The following is a 23,949-nucleotide window of genomic DNA, read 5'->3' on the forward strand; positions in this document are numbered from 1 at the left end:
GGAGTATTTCTGCGCGCGCGTCCTGCAGATTTGAAATGTACACCTGTCTCGACTCTCATTCACACTACGTAACTACTACATTGTGACGTAATCTAACATGTATAGTTTTAACATTTCTTTTAAATATGTATCTAATGTAATGAATAACCTGCAGTGAAATACAGTATGTTCATACAATCATGTCCAAGTTATCAATTTTAATAATATCAACTGCAAGCGTTGTAGAGTGTTGATTCTAAGTCAGGATTAAAGAGTAACTCAAACAGTTTTAGATAAAAGCATGCGCGAGTACTGCTTTGTTGTTTTCTCGCTTGCAGCGCCACCTACGCGAAATGGCAGCTCCTGTGCATAAATCGTTTTGTGATCTGCAATTTTCTTACAGTGTATCTGTAATTTCAGTTCAACGAGCGTTTAGTTTAAAGTTTAATTGTCATCTCCCATGTGCCAAAAACATACGCCGATGGTACAGGCAATTCGAGGCGACAGAGCTCTATTTCGCTGGCATTCACGTTCAGCTGACATAACGCCATGCGATTTCTTTTCCTTTGAGGCTTTATAAAAGATCGTGTTTACTTTTCGCCACCACCTAATGGTTTTCTACAGTTGAGAAACAGATTTGAAGAGGCTATTGCTTCCATTAGCTACTCCAAAGTATGGGAAGAATGGGACTTTAAGGTTGGATGTGTGCCGTGTAGTAAAATGTGAACAGATTGAACATTTGTAAGAAAATACTATGTTAGTTTACCTTCAATTTGATGTATGATTATACATAAACAAAGAATCTCTCTCCATCTCTCTTTATTTCTCTATTTATGTCCATCTATAAATCTCATATTTCTCTCTATATATAAAATATATCTTTATCTCTCTATCTCTATTTCTGTATATTTATATTACTATCCATTTACACTATCTATCTATATCTGTCTATGTATCTATGTTTATATCTATATCTCAATATATCTCCCTATCTATATCTCTCTAGGCCTATATATTTATACATCCTCTTCCTATCTCTCAATATCTCTCTATATATATGTAGATCTCCCTTTCTATATCTCACTTTACCTCTCTATATCTCTCTATATCACTAAGTCTATATCTTTATCTTTACAAAACAGAAGACGAACACACCAACAATAATTTATATATATACATATATATTTACCTATTTATATTTTTATGTGTCTTCTTGTCTGTCAGAGGTGTGACATAGGTATATAGAAATACGAGCTTATTCAAAAGTTACGATGGGTCAAAATTTCAAAGCAATTGGTGGTGAAGAACTTCAGGAGAGTTAAGATTTTGATCGAACATTTACATTTTTATTCATATAGAAGGAACGTCACTTGTGTATATGAACTGTACTAGATGTATGAAACCAGTGAGTGACAGAGCTTGACTACAACAGAGTGAAGATGGGCTGGACTCTGGCAGCCAGGAGCCGCTGTGCCGCGAGCGGGCGAGGGGCAAGGGGGGAAGGGGGGCGCCTAGCCTCACGGCGTCAGGCACGCCCCCGCACGGCGGGTTGGTCGATGGCACGAGGCCACGTAGCTAGGCCTTCACCGAGCTACTCACTTGTCCCCAATTGGACTTCATGCTCGTTAGCTGTGTCACGTGCTGCTCTACCGGTGAGAGCTGGAAGACTACTTTTGAGAGCTGGCACGACATTGCTCTGTTAGTAATTTGCAATAAAAGCTTTTTTTTTTGTTTATTAACAAATACTAATCTTTCTGTCTTTCGTTTATTCTGAAAGAAAATTTTAATTTGTTTTAATAGACTATTAAAATATAACTTATAATTTTAGTTTCTTTTTTAAATTTTTGATTATATATATTTTTATTGTAATTAATTCTTGGATAGTTATTAGCAATTCCAAATTTTCCATGAATATGCACCTGATAAATGATCACGCCCTAAGCCTTTGTGTAAATATAGAGTTACAATAAATTATACATTATTTTGGTTCATTTTTGGCGATAAGCATCGTAAAAATTGGAAAGAAGCACAAAAAAATTTGTTTTCGCACAGTAACTCAAACCCGCGATACTTCCATTACGAATATGAATTCTGAACGCTACGACAACCACTGCTTTAAGATAAGTTGACATAAAAATCTTGTGTTTTGACTGATACGCGATCAAAATTTTATTTCCCAAACGCTTGGCTATTTGGAGCTCCCACGTGCGTCATTTTCATTTCTAGCCAAGCTCTACGTGTACGAAATCGGCGATGACGAGTAGCTGACCTCCCCTTTAAAGGTGCGTGACCCACACCTGCGATAAAATGAAAAGCCCTTTCTTAAGGTGCCGTTGGTGGCACGCAGCGATGTGGCAACACTGCACGCCTAGTTCATACGCACTGGCGCACTGCCACTAGGCATTAATTATCCTTCCGCCACACGGATAATTGCATCGCCATGAGCCAAGCGGCCTGTAGCCGTGCGATATTTTGGTCGGAAATAACAATAACGTGGCTATCGCTCTTAGTAATTTTTATGAGCGTAAATGAAAAGAAAAACTAAATTTAGCAGGCAACATTTTCAAACATATGACTTTACGAGACGTTTGGATGGGAACAGCGTTTCTTGATATTTTATCAACCTAACAGCGTGTCTACTATAATGTTTATGCGTTCTTAATTTCCCGTTTATGGGCAGTGACTGTATTCATCAATTTATATCTTGATACCAAAAGTTTTCAAACAGTAAAATGGACTGTTCAATGATGTTAACTTAGGAATTTTTATAAATATCCATTTTTGAAACGTACTTCTGCGCGTGTTATTATCCAGCAAAAACTTTGTCTGTATTATCTATAATATGTAGTGTCTATTTTTGTATAAGAGTTACTTTTGTTTCCTTAAATATCAGCCAAAATAGCACTTTCAACATACCAGCATGTTGTAAATTTTGTAAATTAGACTTTAAGCAATCTAAAATTGCTTAATAAAATGAGCAGTAGTTTTTGCCGCTAAAATGTTGGTCCAGCGCATATTTTTGTTCTAGTTGCTCCGGAGAGACAACGTTTATCCGTCGGAGCGGCTTCTGCGAGCACACAGTTATGTAAAAGATGATTTTCTGCAAGGTGTCATGAATGTGGGGAAAAATAAACAAGTAATAAAATGGTATACTTACAAGTGACCATGAACACTTCTTTTTTGAACAAAGTATTCCTGGATAGTGTTAAATCAAAAACCAGTTTTACAAAAACGCTAAAATATTAAAGTCTATAAATGTTTTATTTCTGGACAGATTTGGATTGTGGGCGATATGTGATAGACACTTGTAAACTTGAAAACGTATACCCCGAGTTTAGATTGGATCTCATGACCCTAAGATTGAAGCACACACTTGAAATTCTCGCTTAAAAATTACGTTTTAAGTTGGCTGCCTGGTTTTGTTGCCAAATAATGAGCAGAGCCTTAGTACAAGGTGGGTCTTATAGTATTTTTAACTTTTAAAAAGTTTTTAATAGTGCCTATTTATGAATCGTAACTAATAACCATTTAATTATAGCTTTACATTAGTCACACAAATTATTTAAATATTAATTTTTAACAATGTGTATGAATTAAATTGGTTTTGTTCACAAACCCCTATATTTAAATTATTTCCTAAGTTGCAGAATGTATCATAACTATTATTTCGCCATAATTTAAGGAGTAACCATGCAGGCTATACAAGCTGTATGCTATTTCATACGTAGTGCGTGTAAGCGAGGAGAAAGTACGAGGAGTATTTGTAAAGTAAGGTCCGCTTAGTCATTAAAAAAAACTTGTGAGACAATGCATAGAAATTCGCCGCATAACACTCGTAATTTTGTTATTTTTCTTTAATTTATGACCGATGTTTCATGAAATTAACAAAAATTCTTCCCTTTTCGTCGCATAAAACGGTAGCCATAATTTTGCCACGCGAGTATATGTTTACTAAGCGCCTGTACTTAGGCTACACGCACAGCGTACTCGAAGTTCGTGATGCCTGTGGCCAAGGCGTACGCATTCCCAGGCGGCGAACTTCCATGCAGAGGATTTAAAGAAACTGGTGCAGCGTTACGAAAACTGCTTGGAACTGAATCGCGATTATGTGAAAATGTGAAGTAGATATTTTTTAAACTAAAACAGCCAATGAAAAACTTTTTCTCACGAATTTATTTTTTAGTGCATATAACAATGAACCAAATTAAGCAAAAATTAATAAACTTTTAAAGCATATGACGGGGAAGACACGCTAACACTTTCAAACGGATGTTAAATATTAAGTGCATGTCATGTAGCTCAACTGACAGAAGACAAAAAAACAGCAGCGAATCAAATACAAGCGCTCGGACGCAGCTGCCACTCTCCAGGAGCCAATACGCGACTACAAGCGGAAGACGCTACAAGGCAGATAAAAGTGCAGGCGTCTCAGAGAACACAGTCAGGACTTCAGGAGCCAGTATGTGATTACACGCGGAAGCATCGCACGGGTGGACGTGCCAATCGCTGCCGCAGTGTTCCGGCCAGACCAGGTCACGGCCAGGGCCAGGTGGAGATTGGCCGAGAGGACTCGTTGCAGGCGGGAGGGGAGGAGAACTGGCAAGGTTTGAAGCATGATGGTGGGGAGGGGTGACCTGCCGTCGAACCGCGAGCTGGTAAAGCAACAGTGTGGGAAACAAGGCGAAATTCGGCTGCGCAGAACGGCGCGGTATTAAATCCCGGCAGTTAGACCGCCTGAGCGGCGGCGTGGGGGCGGAATGCCGCAGCCGCGGTAATGGACAAATAAAGCTGGCCGGTCCGTCACGAGGGAATAAATGGAGTGCGTCGTCGATGTCAGCCCCAGCCGTGCGCTAATCCCTGCCCGTCACCCCTGATCCATGGCCCACGCGAGCCTGACAGGGTCGCTCGGCCAGACCTTCCCGCGCGGTGACGGCAATAAGGCCAGGCGCTCGCTCCCGAGAGCCCTGCTTAGGAATATCAACTTGTATTCACGAACTGACGGCCCGAAAGTGATATTTCACCAACTGCTATTTGTATTCGCTGACAAGAAAAATGACGGATAAGAAATGTGATTTTTTAAGCTTCGTATTTGTGTCACATGGTAAGTACTGTTAGTATACTGGATGGAAAAAAAGCTTTCCAACATTTAAAAATAAAATGAAACGAAACTGATGAGTTTCAGCAACGTTTTTTTGTGACAAAAAGGTGGTTTTCATAAAGTTTTCTTATATAGTAATGGAGATAATTTCACATGACAGCCTTAAGCTACCCGCAGAATATTACAGGACGTTTAATGTAACGTCATTATTTGCGCATAATTTCTTGGGTTCCACCATTAAGATTGACAATTCCTACTTCTGAATGTGACAAATAAGTCAAAATATTGACAACTCCACAAAACCAAATGTCGGATTTTTTGCCCAGCGATATCTGTACTCAAAGTGTTGGACTGTCGCGTAACATTTTAATGTCAAGACACTCATCCAGCAACTCTCGAAAAAAAGTAATACTCCCTGTGCGGGTGCGATATCTGTCTGGAATTTGCAATTAAATCAATTTTAGATGTTAGGAATCGTTGCATCATATCCGGATAAACGTCAGCTGTAATTGCACACTTGGCAACTGTGCATCATAAATCTCCAAAATTTCAATTAAGGGCGATACGCAGGATGTTCCATGACGAAACGTTAATTTTCTGAACCCCATGTTCACTGTTGCGTAGTGGTTGTCTTGTCGGAAAATCACGCATGCTGCAGGTACTGTATTTCAGCTACGACCTGGCGCCAAATCTCGGTCGCACAACTATCACGAACTAATTTAACACCTGGATGTTTATGTTTAAAACCTTAACTATTTATACTAATAATATCACTTTTTGTGGTAAAATTTTGGTTTTTTCCAGCATCAATCAATGATTATTAAAGTTATACTTATTTAGGCGCGCTATGAAACAATGAAGAGAGTGAATTTTCATGATGCGCGCGCACCATGCAACGAAATATTGACACACAAAATTTGAAAAAAAAAGGCTGCATATAAAAAAATGCAATGTACAAATAAAAATTATGTATGTGCTTTTAAATATTATAATGTAGTGATTGAAACTGAATACTGGTCTATGTCTTTGAAACATTTTATTTATTGTAAATATAACTGATAGAAATGGTGCTTACAAACTTTTAGAGTATGTAAGATGTAAGGTTGCTTGTAAGCTTTCCTTGTCGCTGGCAGTGGGTGTCTGTGGAAGGTTTAATAGTCGCCTGGCCGTTTTCATGGGAGTATTTGTGAAGTTATGTTCTCGTATGTATAATTTATAATTTATTACATTATTAAATAAACAATTTAAATGAATAAATTATAATAAATATTTAGCATATTTATTGATTATCTATATTAATTAAAATTTATCTCGATTAGTTTACTAAATTAAGTATTTAATTTTATACACGCTTTTATAGCTATTAATTTTGAATACTGAATATTTATTTAATTTTTTTAATTTTATTGAATTTATAATTTACTAACCGTATTAATAATATCACCATATTCATTCTATTATTTTCTTTATATTTATTATTTGCATGTAAAAAGTTAGTTTTTTATTACGCCAAGTAGGTATCACTTCTATCACGCGTAAATAAGTAAACGCACCCATTTTTTTTATTAGAAAGGTCTTTGTCTAACTTAAAAACTAGTCTATATATGATTAAAGAAATCCGCCCCTGAGGAGGGGAAAAATAAGTAAATATTGTTTTAAGATGATTAATTTTATCTCTGAAACTATTCAAGCATTAAACAAATATATCGGGTGACAATAATAAATATCTGTAAACTAACAACCTTAATTTTACTGTCTTGTGAAATTCCACTCCTAAGAGGTTAAAAAGGGGTCAATATCGGTTTTCAAATAATTAACGATGTATCCGAATTTAATTAACCACAATAAAACATGTATGTTAGGTGCCAAAAATTAACATACGAAATTTACCAACCACAATTTACCACATTTCGAAATTCAACCCCCAAGAGGTGAAAAAAGGGGGGGAATATGGTTTTAAGATTAATTATTATAACTCTAAAATTAATCAAGCATAATAAAATATATCGGGTTAAAATAAATTTACAATAACTACCAACTAAAATTTTACAAATTTTCAAAATTCAAACCCTAAGTAGAGAATATTGTGTTAAGATAAAATATATTATTACTCAAAATTTATTTAAACATAATAAAATATTGTCGCGGTTCACTATTTTACAGGGTTTTCGAAATAAAATTTGGGTACTTTACTGATGGAACTCCGGGCTGATTGCTCTGTTCACTCGTCGGCGCAGGTGGCCTGACCGGGTAATTAGGGCGCGGGGCTGGCGGGGCGCGCTGCTGGCTTGCAGGTTGCACACTTGTTGTAGTTTGTTTGTCCGGCCGCGCGCTGGCGCAGCCACTGGCCGCGGTCACTGGGGCGCGCGGTGTCAATAGGCCGCACGTCTGGGTGGAGGGGGTAGCCTGCTCAGCTGTCCCGGTTAGGCGTTTGTAAATTTGGTTTCAATAACCAGGGATTGTTCTGGTAGGCGCGGCGGTGCGCGGAGATCTAAGCGAGAGATAAAGAGAGGTCGGGGCTAACTCTGGCGGAGGCTATGCTTCTCATCGGTGGTAACGAGTCCCGCAGTTTGTAATGTTGCCAGTTGAAGCTCACTTGGGTGAAGGCTATGCCTCTCGTCAGTGGTAACGAGTAGCTTAGTTCGTGATCAGGGTAGGCTTACTGGTCGGGATGTTGCCCAACTTGTTAGCGAGTCGGTAGAGTCATAGATTGAAAATAATGTAAAGTTCGTTCAGACTTTCAAGGGCAGGAGAGGCCCGTATGTTAGTTTTAAAGTGAGGGATCAAGAAATGTTCAATGTTCAGCTTATTTGAAAATGTGAGTACAGAACTATCTTTCCATAGCTGTCATAATAAATTCTGGTTTTAGATGTTCTTATGTTAATGCATTAGAAATAATTAGGTAAGAAGGTAAGAGTTTGGTGAAGCTCTCTCTATCTCTCGTATGGTCATTTGGTAGCTATTACGTGAGTCATAACTGAGAAATAGTTGTAAATTGCAATTGTAATATTAATCACCTGTAACGACTAACTGGTGCTAGATAATGGTTTTGAACCTAATAAATTTAATAATACATCTAAGTTGGTTTTGAATTCAGTGTTAATTTATTTTTAAGTATCGCCATTTATTCATCTCTCTCTAGACATCTCGTATGGGATGACGGACCTATTCGTTTCGATCCTAGAATGAAAGTTATTTCATCAAGCGAGTATGTCCTCTGAGTTACAGTCCCCCCCTTTCCCCATGAAGTTAAAGAAAAGTCATTATAGTTTTAGATTAATTGATTTTTAATTTATTTATATTATTTCATTTATTTGAATTTGTATTTAAATTTTAACCACCGCGTTTCAATATATTGGAGACCCATAATAAACATACAAAAACTACGAACCACAAGACACCATTTTACGGAATTAACCCCTGAAAGGTGAAAAGGATTGAATAAGGTTCTAAGAGAACTAATAACAATTACGAACTGGATCAGACATAAAAAATATTTTGGTTTTAATATAAAAATAAAAACGAAAACTACTCACTTAAATTTTACCAGTTTGCGAAATTCAACTTACAAGGAATGAAAAATGGGCTACTATATTTTTAAGGAAAATAATTATAACTTCGAATCCAACCAGGAATAATAAAATATATTGGTTACCAATAATTAATGAAATAATTACTCTATGCCGAGTAAAAGGTGTAGCCATGTTTTAAAAACTAATAAACTAATAAATTATATATCGAAACAAATTTATATAGATGTAAGAACTTGAGCAAGAATAGAATACATAATTATCATTTAAAAGCATGTTTTTTACCTTTACAATTTTTCTATATTCAACCGCGAAAGGGGTGAAAAGGCGATCTTTTATTTTTCATTATAAAATTTGCATCTATGAAGTTAATCAAGTGGGATATACTCTATGCGGTATGATTTTTAAACCTGCAAAATTTACCCACTCTTTTTCCTACGTGCTGAAGTTCTACTAATTAAGAGGTGAAATAGTGTAAATAGGTTTTTGACATTAAAAAAATAATATATTCTGATCAAATTGTGTTCCTCTTATTCAACGTTATTTAAAATATCACGTATTATTTATAACAGGGATTAATATTATATAAAAAAATAAAAAAGTGAGGGAATCCACTAAATCAGTATAGGCGAGATAAATTTAAATTCAATAAAAACGTATGTGTACTATAATATTTTAGTAAATTATATCTGCAGTAAAAAAATGTATGAGTTTGGTTTCATTTGGCTAAGGGATATTGCGATATTTACTTAATTCTGAATTATTACATACTGTAGGAAAAGAAGAGAGAGATAAAATTTTAGGAATTTTTTAAAATAATACTAAGGTAACTAAGAAATGACAAATACGTTTAATCGTAACTGATAGCTAAACTCTATATTTAAAATAAAGATGTGATTGTATCAAATATCTTAAAATAATGAAGGTATTTTAAATTTGGTGAAATTATGAAATTATTTTAAGCGCAGATTTGACCATAGTAGATTAATTAAAATGAAATAGGCGCGTATTTAACAATTTTTTAAATCGTTTACTTCATGAAATAAAAACGGAGGTAAGTTTTATTACATTAACGTAAAATATATCCTTGAACACGCTAAAACAAAAGTTATCAAATCAGATACTTTAGTTAAACTAAACTTAAAAATGCCTGCGCATTACCTCTTTTAAAAAGTTCTGTTCTTAAACGGTTTTGTTATGAATTAATTTCTTTTTACACTTCAAAATGTATTTTGTCTATTTATTTTGTAAAAATGTTAGGAATTAATCACATACTTTTCTTTCGATGGTAAGATATCAGCAAATACTCTGAACATGCGCGAGCGAAACGACAGGTTATTAGCAAATATATCAAAAATGTCGAAACCTTAGATTAATTTAGATGAAGATGAAAATGTGTATGTCAATGATGAAACTCATAGCTACGATAATAACAATAGGGATTTTGAGGCTAGTGATAAAACAAAAGACAAGAGATTTCCACAATACTGATAGTAAAGGCGTAAAGTTGATGGAAGCAGCAGCAGAAAAAACATATTACACATCGAGGAATGGTCCAAATGGATTGGTTGGCAGGCTAAAACATTTTTGATTACTTCTCTATGTGGAGGATACTTTTCTTGATTAGATAAGATATCATCTATACTAGAAGTCCTGAGAAAAAATGAATTCATAGAAAAAATATTGATATTTTGATCGAAGAATTTATTAATGGGTTATATATTGTTACGATTTTACCGGGTTCGTAAAGGATAACCCTTTTATAGATTTTTATCACAAAGTTTTATTGATGGCCACTACTTATGTCACTTACAATTAATCTTCTAAAATGGAAAATAATCAATTGCACTTAAAAAAATGTTGCTTCTCCAGTCACTCGTTTTCACACACCGCACACCTCGCTGGGCCGCACCTCTGGCGCAACTCTCGCCGCAGCACCCCTCGTGGGTCTCCACCGCGGGACTCCGTCGCCGCACTCCCTTCGCCGAGATCCCACTCGACGCCTCGCTCGGGACTTCGCTCGGAACTCCGCCCCGCCCGCGACACTATCGCCCGGAACTGAACTCTTCGCCCTGGAACCTTCGTCCAGGGACTTCGCCACTGTGCCGCACCCGCGGCACTATCGCTCCGGAAACTCCACCACGGGAAAGGTCACACCTGAACTCTCCATGACTCTCCACTGACTCAGGCCGATGCCGCCGTCCTCGTTTTATATATCAGCCGCCATTTACAGAACTCACGAGCGCGGCCGGGGCCAGTCGCGTCATTCCGCGCCGACACGACGGCAGAAATCTCTCGAAACACGTGTTGGTGGCTCGCGTAACTGCGCACCTGTGAGTTGTCAGGTGTCTTAGCTATCAGCGCCGCGCGGGGAGCGGTGGGAAGGAGGGGGGAAAGCGACAATCCTTGTAATCTTCCAGGCGCGCGTGGCGCGTCTCATGTTGTGGCAGCCGCCAGCCAGCTCTGCACCTGCACGTGTAGCGGCCTTGCTCACGTTCGTAACAATATATATATATGTGTGTGTGTGTAGGTGTGTGTGTTACATGAACAAAAAATTTAAGAAACACTATTAGAATATTTCTTTCGCGAGCTAATAAAACATTATGTTCGTCTATGATGAATATCCATCTACATCATCATCCTAGATTAATGTATCCTTTTTGTTAAATGTGCATCCATTATTTTGACTGTGTGTCCTTTATTTGGTGTTTTTGCAAACTTTTTTTTCGAAATTGCATTTAGATGTTCAACTTTTTTGTTTGTAGTGTGTCCTTTTTGTTTATTTGAATTGGATTGTACAGTGTCACTCCTTAAGTAGTCGGAACTGATTATTTCCTGGTTCAAGGACCACAGATACTGTAGTTAGCATAACACAAATATTAAAGAGACGTTTGGTTCTATATTTTTTTTTTTTGCCTAATCATCCTCCACATTAAGAGTTTTGGCTCAGACTAGCGATATTTCACGCCTTTCAGGGCGTAACAGGGATCGGCGTGTGTCTGATCTTAGAGTCAGCTCTCCCGTGGAGCAGTCCCAACCCAGTAGTGCTGGCGCCCCCCTGAGAGCTGGAGTGCGGATCACAAATGCGCACTACGTGAAGCGGTAGGCGCGAGCGTTGTCGTGTTTCCCGCCTGCTAGCAAGGCGTGGTATTCTCAAATAATAATAATAAAAAAATAGATTTCTAAAATATTTCTTTTTAGTTTTTAATTAAATTACAAAAAGGTGTAAAATTACACAAAGTGTCATATTTGAGTCACATTCCAAGGTCGCGGTCATCCAATATGGCGGCCGACACCTCAAAACCTCACCCTGGACCCTGCGCTCGAACCTTCCACTGTTAATGTGGACCGAGTTCAAGAGACTAACGTCGAGGAGACATGGATGTGCTCTATGGAAATACTTCTCGCACAGTTTCAAGACGGAAAAAGAAAACCGTTCCAGACGATCCAGTTAAACTTATTTTATTATATGCTCATGTTACTAAGTTGGCTGTGTGTTCGGGATACGTATTCCGGAAGGTTGTAAATTGATGGATAAGCGTGGTAAAACTGTGAACGAAATGTCAGTTAGCAAGTTGTCAGCGAGGGCGATGTGCGACAGGTATTTAAGGTGAGGAGAATCTTAGGAGGCACCAGAGTGGACGGACGTACATAGGTAATGTTGAAGCACTCCTGATGGACGACGTCACTGTCTTGTGTGCGCGGGTGATCCGACGCTCCCGTGCAATAATGAGAGTGATCAAAAGGCGTTGGCGATGGAGTGCCATCAATTGGACAGTTTGATGGATTACCGGTGGCGGAGGTGATAGCGCTTCGCCCGGTAGACAGCGAGGTGGTGAATCGCGCTGCCACTACAGCAAAGTTAACTAACTGTAAATAAAAACTATAGTTTACTAATACATTTATTTATTGTTTGTTGCAAATATGGTATTAAATACGTACAACTACTTTATCAGAAGTCAGTAAATGTACAGACTTTTCCACGAACAATGGACCTTAATAAACAAAAGGTTATAGTATTTACAGATACCTGGATATTCGCAGGAACTACTCCATATCCCGACTACCTAGTTATGTGTTCCGGTGTAAACAGGAAAATATTAATTTAAAATAAATAAGAAAGTTTTTCCTGCATCTTCAAAATATTTTTGAGGGTTATGAAAACCTATGAATAAATCTTGTGAATTTATTTAACAAAAAAGAAACAAATTTCACATGTTAATAATTTCCTTCTCACACACACACACACAACATGAAACAAAAAATTTAATGATGGATCACCATTCCTCATTATTTTATTTAACTTAGTCTAGGTAAGGAGAGATAGTAAGCAAATCCGACCTGAAAATTTTGCGTTAGTTTGTGAAATGATTTAATTTCAATTCATATTTATATGGTCATTATCACTGTATCACAATTAAATCGGCACCTCATGAAAACTCAAATGTATTATTACAAAATAGCTACTGCCACTACAAAATTACTAATATCACGTGAATGAATCGAACACAGCCTAGACATAAGGTAAAATCTGGAAGCAGGCATTGGGTAAAAGACTCGGACTTCACATTGAACAGTATTTTGTATCTACTCAAGTGCCCTAAAATAAAGCAGAATTTGTAGGAACGCATTAATAAATGGCTAGGAGTGAAACGACTTGTTGACATCGTGTCATCGGAGACCATAGACGTAAAAATCAATGTCAAGGAGCAGTGAAGGTATGAAGTGGTATGGAATGGGAGTACCCCGAGACAATCCAGTGGCTCACGTTGTACTACTTGAGAAAATACGAGTTTTCCCATGCCGGAAACAAAACTCGGGTCGCACTGGTTGAAAGGCGAGTCATTAAAGAACTTGACCACGGTTTTTTGTATGTAGCTAAGTATGAAACATGTTAGGTGGTTTGAGAGCAATGCTAGATGTAGAATTCAGAGCTACACAAGATTCGTTGACAGAGGCTGGTGGTTTAGAATAGATAATAGAGGGATGACAGAGACATGGTAACTGAGCGACACCGGATGCTGGTTTAAGAGTGTCAACAGAAGCTGGTGAAAGGCGACACAAGATGCTGGTCTAGGAGTGATTCTAGAGACTGGTGTAAGCTGCGAAACCAGAAGCTGGACTGAGATGGTGAAAGGTTACTGGTTAAAGGCTTGGTAGGAACGGCGACCGAGGCACTCACCGCAGCCCTGCCACGTCTCGACGAGGGCGCACAGGTCGTCGCCCGGGTCGCGGCAGCACTCGATGACGTCGCGGCACGTGGTGTCGGGCGTGACGGGCACGTCCGCGAGCTGCACCACTCCGTCGCCGTCCTCCGCCTCGCCGTACACGCGCACGATCATCTGCAACAGCGCGCACGATCATCTGCAACACCGCGCACGATCATCTGCAACACCGCGCACGATCATCTGCAACACCGCGCACTATCATCTGCAACACCGCGCACGATCATCTGCAACACCGCGCACGATCATCTGCAACACCGCGCACGATCATCTGCAACACCGCGCACGATCATCTGCAACACCGCGCACGATCATCTGCAACACCGCGCACGATCATATGCAACACCGCGCACGATCATCTGCAACACCGCGCACGATCATTTGCAACACCGCGCACGATCATCTGCAACACCGCGCACTATCATCTGCAACACCGCGCACGATCATCTGCAACACCGCGCACGATCATCTGCAACACCGCGCACGATCATCTGCAACACCGCGCACGATCATCTGCAACACCGCGCACGATCATATGCAACACCGCGCAAGATCATCTGCAACACCGCGCACGATCATCTGCAACACCGCGCACGATCATGTGCAACACCGCGCACGATCATCTGCAACACCGCGCACGATCATCTGCAACACCGCGCACTATCATCTGCAACACCGCGCACGATCATCTGCAACACCGCGCACGATAATCTGCAACACCGCGCACGATCATGTGCAACACCGCGCACGATCATCTGCAACACCGCGCACGATCATGTGCAACACCGCGCACGATCATCTGCAACACCGCGCACGATCATCTGCAACACCGCGCACGATCATCTGCAACACCGCGCACGATCATCTGCAACACCGCGCACGCCGCTCTGCACTCGGGCTGCGCCACTCTGCGCCGCTCTGCAGGGTACCATTCCAGCTGCTTCCACTGGGAGTCTACCTATTGTCCACGTTCTACGTGAGCTACGAGGGTGCTTAGCTCAACTATGGAGAAATAAAACCACCATCGCCTTGTAGGGCACGTGAGGCTCGAGTATTTTTGGATAGCTTTTATTTAATCAATTTTAGTCTTGAATCCAGAGATATTTTTCTAAAAGTGATTTTTCTTACCTTGGGGAAAATTGTGTTTAAGGAGAATTCGAAACTTTTTCTTGCAAATAGTTTTTTAGTTTTTAGAACGTTTCGTGAAAAAACAACACACACAGATGCGGTGAATAAGATTCCTTCATCGTTATCTGATTTTAATTCTTCAGTTTGCAAGATTGATTTGCCACATTTGCTAGTATTCTGCTCTGTATGGTAGATGGCATAGTCTACTATGGCGCCATTTTTGATGAGTGGTGTATGGAGTTTTCCTTCTCGCTAGGGTTGCCACTTGCCATCATGGTCTAGCCCCGTGGGGAGGTAGCACCAAAGTCAAACCTTCGTTTGTAAAGTTATGAAATTTCCAATAAATGCTGGTTTTACCGATTTAGGTATGTAATGTTGGTATTTATGATATAATAAAAAAATAGATACAGGTCCATATAAGGTCCAAAAACACATTGTTTTTGCACTACTTTTTTTCAAAAAAAATCGCCCTTAATAATAACTTCTAGTATAATAAGTATTTATTAGACTAAATATATTAGAATGTAATTAAATATATAAATACAATTGAATAAGAACCCATAACTATACCCTCACTTTTTCATTTTATGTAAGTAAATCAATCCAGAATATTTAAAATTGACGCGGGTCTCCTGTTACGTGGAAATGTACATGGGCCAATTTATTTATCATAAACAAAAAAAAGCCATTTCAATGACCAGCTAATTTCAAAGCTGACTTATCATTACAACGTTAAGTCGTCGAACTATTTTTCTTGTTATCCTGGAAGAAAAATTCAATGCAGGAATATAGCTAAGGAATCGGTCGAGCCTATTTTAGGGAATAATCTAAGATTTTTCCTGGTGTGATAGCATAGCTGAAATCCGCGTGTTTTACAAGTTAATCACATGTTTACTTGCTTTATACGTTATATAAAACACAATAGCAAGTTTAACATAACATGCTTGTGAATTTCTTTCAAAGAAAATTTTTTTTTTCAGACTCGTTCTTACAATTTTCCCCCATGTTCTTTTCTTGACGCGTGAGGATGAATGGTGGAAGATGGATGATGACAGTTCGCCAGATACTGGGGCAATATATAACCAGCTATAGGCAGCCTTGGTTCACGAGGGAAGCTCTGTGCCACTTGGGCGTGGAAATGTTACCATTTTAACAAACTTTCATAACTAAGTATTACTTAATTAAATAGGTTACATTTTTCTTCCGACCACAACTGCCACAGAACTACTAAAATATTAGCTTATATACTGCTAGTATTTCTTATAATTTCTTCGCTAGCTACTGGACAAGTATTACGGTTTGGGTAAACCAACACCGATGGAGCATTTTAGGAATTTTTGCTAAGATATTTTTGTAGTGGATATTTTTGTAGTACCGTTTTGAATATGAATTTGCAGTAGTCGTGAAATAATAAATAATGAATAAAATAAAATTAGACGTATGTACCACTAAGACTTAATACTATTTAATTCAAAACTATACTAAAATAATTATATAATTATAAGCAAACTAGTTAAACTTCCGCGGCTTTGCTCACGTAGGTACAAAGCTAATGGTTTATTGAAACGTTAAAAATTTTAGGGATGTATTTCAAATTCCTTAAGAAGAAAAATCTAAAATCTTGGATAAAGCAATACAATTTAAGGTCTATATAAGGTATAATTCATTACAAAACCATATCGAGTTTTATTTTGAAACTGGTAACGTATATAATTATTTTTGAAATGAAGGTTTAAAGTACCGTTTTATATATTTTTATTTTAGTGTAATTGGAGATATTCTTGATAAATTCTCACACTAATCTCCTATCAGACACATTTTGTAACGAATTTTTACAATAAGTTATTATCAACGTATATGTTTTAATGTAGATTATGACCACTTACACATTCATTTGCAGTTACATTTATTTGGCTATAATTATAGACAAAAAAATCAAAACTTTATTTTCATTATCTTATTTGAAATCAAGTTCTGAAGATTGGTGAAACTCCCATGTTTACTAAGTTAACATAGCAAATAACTAAGCAATATTTACTATGATTATTTTTCTTCAGTATATCACATATTGGTTAATTTACATTGGAGAAATGGTTTCCATTATAAAACCAAAACACTGCCATGTATACCATTTTGGAGTGGAATATTAGAAAATGGCGAATAAAAGCTGGCCGCTTAGGTATGTTCAGCATTAAACCATATATAATATCAAATCGATTTTATTTGTAAAGAAAATTATTTAACACCAAAAACTCATATTGCATCTATTTTTCGTGTGTTCTAATTTAATTTTCCTCTGTGTTATGTTCATTCTGCTTTATCTGTTTAAGATATAAGTATAGGTGTTGTTATAAAACTAAACTTAATTAATTTTCACCCCTTTAGTGGTCGAGTTTCGAAAATTTAAAAGATCCTAATGTGTTATTTTTTTCTCAATAGGAACTATTCATGTTTGTGATTTTGTTTGCTATCAACACTTACTTCCACTGTATTAACTTCGGGTATTTTTTTATCTTGACAAATATTTATTCCTTTTCACGCCCATTATGAGTGGAATTTTGCAAAGGTATAAAGCCGAGTTTTTAAGTTAGCTACATGTTAATTTTTTACTGATACCTGAAAAAAGGCAAACCAACAGAAAAATTAAAATATACATATTTAAGCCCTAAAAAATGTTGATATAGGCTTACAATAATTTGTTTTAAAATCCAAGCACAGAAAAAACGCTTTACTCAGAAATATTTTATCATTAGTACGTACTGAATCGGCGTAAATAACTCAGAGGAAGTAATTAGTTACTTTTAGGTTTATTTATTGAATATGAGATCTATATTACAGGATTATTAATATAATAAATATCACGAAAATAAGCCACTGGATTTGTTACAAAGTAAAAGCTATGTTATTGTCGACAAATACACTTATTTTACAGCTTTTTTTATTTCAAAATAAAATTGATTAATCAGATAAGCACAAAAAAGATATATAATTGGTACGGTGCAATTATCCCGCGGCAATTGAATTACGCTATCTCGCGGTGCAGGTTTGAATTAAACTGCCATTCACACGGAACGACAGGTTGTTACGAACATTCCTAACAGTTTTACCCGCCAGCAGCAAACGGAGATGCTCTCGTTGATAATGCCTATGCAGGGAATAATATGTATATACATCCTATTAATAACGCAGTTTGAGCGCGTGAAACAACTAATTCATGGGTAAAACCCTGAGTATACGATTTAAAAAATCGGACTCAACATTAAATAATTATGTCACAACAGTGAAAGTAGCAGGACAATTTTAATAAACACTATGTGTCTGAAAAATAGGAGACATTTTTTTTAAAAACTTAGTACTTAATATTGAAGGAAACATCCCATTTCTCCTTACAATTATTATTGTTTATTTATAATACCGTAGCTAGAGTCACTTAGTGTAAAAGAGTTGATATGAACATTAAATAAATTAGGTTGTGTAGATATATTCAAACTTATAAAATCACGGCAACTGTGAAACAGCAGTGCGAGCGTGTGACGTTATTTCCGCTCGAGGTAAGAGAATGCAGTGCGGTTATCTTTACGTAATATTCCATTTAATTTTAATATTTTACGGTGTCATTCATACTTATTGGGTTCCATTCAGAAATAAATTGCATAACATTCTCGCAGGTTAAAAGTTTTGTGTCATAAACAAGATAGTGTTAACGCTTCACTCGTTTTGTATTATTTTTTTTTGAGAGCCCTCCATTCCCCACATTTAGGTTGTTTGCTTTTTCTTGTTGCCTTATTTAAACTGATAGCATCCCGCGTGACTCACTTTACGTTGTCTTCATGTTGTGTGCTCATTTGCTGTTGGTTTCCACTTGCTTACTGCCTCAATTTATGTGTGACGGTTATTTTCCCTGTTCGTCCTCTTATCTGTGTGGTCACCTATTATCCTGATCTCTCTTTATCTGGCCTCTCTCAGTGTCAGATTCTCAATACAATTATTATTATCATCTTTGATAATGTTTAATCAATAATTTTTTTATATAATCAACTGTGTGTGTACTTATGTTTGCGAATCTAAAATTAGATTTTAAGATTTAATAAACTGAACTATTATAGAATTAAAAGTTACAAAAATTTATCAAATTTAGTTACTACAACTTTTGTCACAAAAATAGTTTGCAGAACAATGCATACATATACCTACAAGCTGAATTGCCTGATATTGTCCAGGCTTTACGCAGTGAAAATACTGTTTTTTCCTCTAGAATAACTTGTATATAAAATTGTAATATCTTGTTTAAGGTAGGTTAACTACCAGTGAATGGGCAATTGGCGTAATTTTTAAAATCATTTTTTGAACTTTATTTATTTATAAGTACACAAGTTTATTTATAAGCACCGGAAAACTGACTTAGTGCAAAATAGGCTGGCACTATACAAGTATAAAACAAATAAAAATAAATACAAACATAAATATAAAAAAAAATGAAAACAAAAGAAATATAAAGAAACTAAAAAAATTAAAATATGAAGTGGTAACGCAGATTTACAAGCAATCATACACAACACATTAAAAATATTACTACTAAAAAATTAACAGAAAGGAATTCACAATTAAATTCACATTCAAGATACCCTAAAATATAATCTCTGAAAATAATAGTTTTATATTCTTACAAGTAATTTAAAATACATTTTTTACATACTCCTGTATTATTAAGTTATTAATACTAATTTTATGAGAATTCATAAAAAGATCGGACGATTTAATAAAATTATTAATTCTAAACCACACAACTCGTAAGCAATATATATGACCGTGGTAAAGTAAATATCTAATCTTTTCTGAGACTACAGGCTATAACTATCAGGGACATATGATATTTTACCTCTTTACAGTCGTATATTAATAAAAACTCTTTATGATAAAGTACGCATCGAAGGCGGAACGTCTAGCTTTAAGAGAGTAAGTATTATATTGTTACGAAACGTAAGCAGGGCCGCAGCGCGCAGGTGCAGAGCTGGCGGACAGCCCCGCACGGCCACTGACGTCACGTGGCCGCCACAACGTGAGACATGCCGCGCGCGTCTGGTAGATTACAAGGTCGCCGCTTCCCCCCCCCCCCCTCCATCCCCCCGCTCACCAAGCGGCACCGTTAACCTGACATGACACCTGGCAGCTGTCGCGCGAGCCGCCGACGCGTGCCTCGAGAATTCTGCCGTCGGGTCGGCGCGGAATGACGCGACAGGCCCCAGCCACGCTCGCGACTTCTAGAAGTGGCGCCTAGGCCTATATAAGCCCAGGACGTCGGCCTCCGAATTCAGTGAGGAGATGGGAGTTTTCCCGCGGCGGAGTTTCTAAGGATAAAATATTTAGGTGATATTTACAACGGCCCGGAGCAATGTAAGTATTTTTAGTGTATTTACTTTACAACGACTACAAAAATATACTATCATTTTGTTTTAATTGACTTAACATACATTTCAAAAAAGTAAATACTAACATGGAAACTTTATTTAGTGCGGTGCTCGTGTATTTTAACACACGGAGATGAAAAGTAGCACCGATTAATACACAGATGCGCCGCTCAGATATTGAGCGGGCCAAGGACTTCATTAGAACGACTAGTGATTCGGGCCGCGGTATATGAATATCCAGCAGTCCAGCCAAGCCGGAACGAGATGTAATGGGAATAGTTTGAAGCGAGGACTCGGCCAACATGTGCAGAGAACGGCGCGCTTTTAAACTGCGCGCAGTTTGACAGCAGTACTTGACCGTCGGTACTCCGCGCGGGTTCTCTCTTGCTTCCCTCTTTCATACCCACGGCCTCTCTCCTGCTCCCCTGTTACATATCCACTCTTCTACCTCCTCTTCTTCCTGCCCCATGTTACCTATGCTCAGCTGATATACTTTTTTTTTCCAGTAAGTATGTTTTTTCGCCTTATATTATGTTAATGTGACGACTTTTCTCTCTTTCATCGTTCCCCGTTTGCTATGCGATTTTATTGATGATAATGTAACATTACTTTCTAATTTTTGATAATTTGTTTCCAACATAATTTCTTCATACGCGAATTTGCGAATTTGTGATTGGTCAATAAGGTAAAAATCAAACCACAAAACTTCAAATGACATTTAGCCCAGTGTTTTATTGTTTAGTTGAAGAGTGGAACTTAATTAATTTTACTGTCAATTTGTATAACTTGAAAAGGTTTTATAAAATAAATAAATAAATAGAGTAAGTTTGGTCAATAACGTAATTCAAATCACAATTTTCGAAATGATATGTGTCATTTATTGTTTGTGTGAAAATGACAATTAAATTAATTTTACTGCCAATTTGGACAGCTTGAATTCATCTGCACAATTTCACAGTATTTTTATTATACCTTACCACAAACATAATGATCATACCAGTTGAAACCTGGCGTGTACTTATTATAACATGGAAACTATAATATTTAGAATCAAAAAAGTTGTGCTAGAGGCAAACACAATGAAAAGTATTTTTATTTAAAGTGAAATTTAGTAAGAAACCATTTAAAGCCAAAAAATTAAGCTGAAATGTATTTAGTTGCAGCTAATTGATATAAATATAAGGGATACAATTCTTGCATATGACATAGTTTTACTGTTAAACTTAAGGGTTTAAACTTTCAAATGCAATGAACTCGATAAATATTTTTCTTATAAATAATTAACATTTATTGTGAAAAAAATAATATAATGCTGGCCAAGTGTTGCATTAAGAAAGAAATACACGATAATTAAAAAAAATGTTTATTGTTATTATATTATAGAAAGTATATTATAATTTAAGTGTGTCATCGCTGTATGCAAGAGACTTGATAACAAATATACAAATGCAAGCGTTATTATTTCAAGACATATGTTAATTATTATTTGTGGTTCTAAAACAAAGTTATTCATACGATTGGAGATAAGGACTACATATCAGTGGTCCAAAAAATAATGCGGAGCACCTTTGCCTGCGAACTGGCTAAAGTATTTTCATATTATGGTATATTTACCGGAAAAAACGCCACTTTTAAAGTACCATTTGGGAAATCATAAATATGCCACGGTAAGGAGGTAGAGAAATGTATTAGTTAACGGTTTACTCTAGGCCACTATTTCTTTTCAAAACTAATTTTCATTAAGATTTCACCGGTTTAAAAATCTTGGGTCACCGTATAGACATATTTTATGGCAGGGTTCCAGCTGGTATAAGAATAGGTACTTAATGTAATAAAAATATTTGTCATTGCTTAAATCATATGATTTTGCAACAGTTCCATTGTCAATTTGTATTTGTGTTTGTTAATGCTGTGCATCATTTTTAATGTTAAAATATTTAGTGTGTTAAAGTTTTTTTTTGTTCAGACAATGAAGAAACCAACGAAGACCATTTGTAAATGATATTCCCATTGTTTCTTAAAAATACAAGTAGAATATGCAGCTACTAGAACAAGTGATTCGTGTATAAAAAAATTAGAATTTTAATAACTCTATCCAGTAACTGTATCCTTTGTGACTGATTTTTATTTTCTTGTCGTTCGTAATGAAAAAAATTTGAACTTCTTTGTCGCAGAAAAACCTTTTTAAACTTTATTACTTGTTAATTTCTACTTTATCTTAATACAGTTAAACCAATAAAAATAGATAAATGTAAAATGATTCTGTTTAATAGTGTAAAATTATATACATATGTATACTTGAAAAAATACCAGAGTTGACCATTTTAAGTTATTTATTATATGCATATTTTAAGTTCATTCTGAATGTAAACAGCCTTTTTAAAATTTGTCTTATACACCTTTCAATTTTTGATATTAAAGGTCCAGAATTTTTTTTTTGTGAGAATTTGTTAGAAAACAGTTTGAAAAAGTATGCTTCTTTGACTTTCATTTTAGGTCTGGTGTAATTTAAAGTACTACTAGTGAAAATATAACAAATATTAAATTGGCATGCCGTAAATATCACATTTAACTAAAAGTGTTCCGAAGCAAGAACTAAACGATCAACTTTCTTCATGACATATTTTACTAGAACCCCAATTACAACATTTATCTAAAGTTACAATGGCAAAAAAATGTGTAAACATTGTATTTACAAAATATGATTCCTATTCATTTATATTGTACGGATAGTGTTGTCACTACAAAAACATAAGTAGTATCATTTGCAAGAATGTATTAACAACAGTAAAAAACTTAATAAAATTAATCGTCCAAGGAATTATTACAATGCAACATTCAAACCCTATATACCCGAGCATTACAATTGTGATGTAATCTCTTGAATGTGCAACAAAAAGCCATGTCAAACTGTATGGTTTGCTGCAGCTACATTACAAATATTTCCCACTAAATACACATACGACGGATATTCGTAAAGTAAGCTCTATTAGTAATTAAAAAAAACTCGCGAGAAAAGGTTTTTATTCACATTTTTAGTTTGCCACATATCTCAAATTCTTAAATATTCACCATTTAGTTCTAAACTTTTTTTCGTAACGCTGCACCAGTTTACTTAACCCCTCTTCATAGAAGTTCGCCGCCTGGGAACGGAACGGACGCCTTGGCTATAGGCATAACGGACTGCGAATACGCAATGCGTGTAGCCGAAGTTCAGGCGCTTGTTACACATCTCCGGAAAACGTTTAAGCAATCTCCGTTCTCGAGAGAAAAAAAAATAATGGTTACGGTTTTTTTTTTGGGTCAAACGAGCGTCATTTTAGTTGATTTAATAATGAAACTTGGGTCAAAAATTATAAAATTATGAATGTCAACTTGTTTAATTTCTAGGAGGCGAATTATTTGCAGTGGTTAAAGAAACTAGCGCAGCGTTACGAGAAGTGCTTGGAACTGAATCGCGATTACGTGAAAATGTAAAGTATGTCCGTAGTAAATTAAAACTGTCATTAAAAACTTTTCCAGCGAGTTTATTTTTCTAATTACCAAACGGAGCTTACTTTACGAATAGCCCTCGTATTTTA

At 36.6% G+C, this 23,949-nt stretch overlaps 1 protein-coding gene across 2 annotated transcripts in view; it reads right to left on the bottom strand.

Annotated features, from left to right (window-relative positions):
* LOC134527916 (apoptosis-stimulating of p53 protein 1) overlaps positions 1 to 23,949 on the bottom strand; it is a 1,064,179-nt gene that overhangs the window by 746,986 nt on the left and 293,244 nt on the right. For both annotated transcript variants that reach the window (XM_063360949.1, XM_063360948.1), the window contains exon 3: positions 13,790 to 13,949. In XM_063360949.1, the coding sequence (XP_063217019.1) occupies positions 13,790 to 13,949 (160 nt within the window). The remainder of the gene's footprint in view (positions 1 to 13,789; positions 13,950 to 23,949) is intronic.

This window comes from Bacillus rossius, chromosome 1 (genome assembly GCF_032445375.1).
Source record: "Bacillus rossius redtenbacheri isolate Brsri chromosome 1, Brsri_v3, whole genome shotgun sequence".
Classification (NCBI taxonomy): domain Eukaryota; kingdom Metazoa; phylum Arthropoda; class Insecta; order Phasmatodea; family Bacillidae; genus Bacillus; species Bacillus rossius.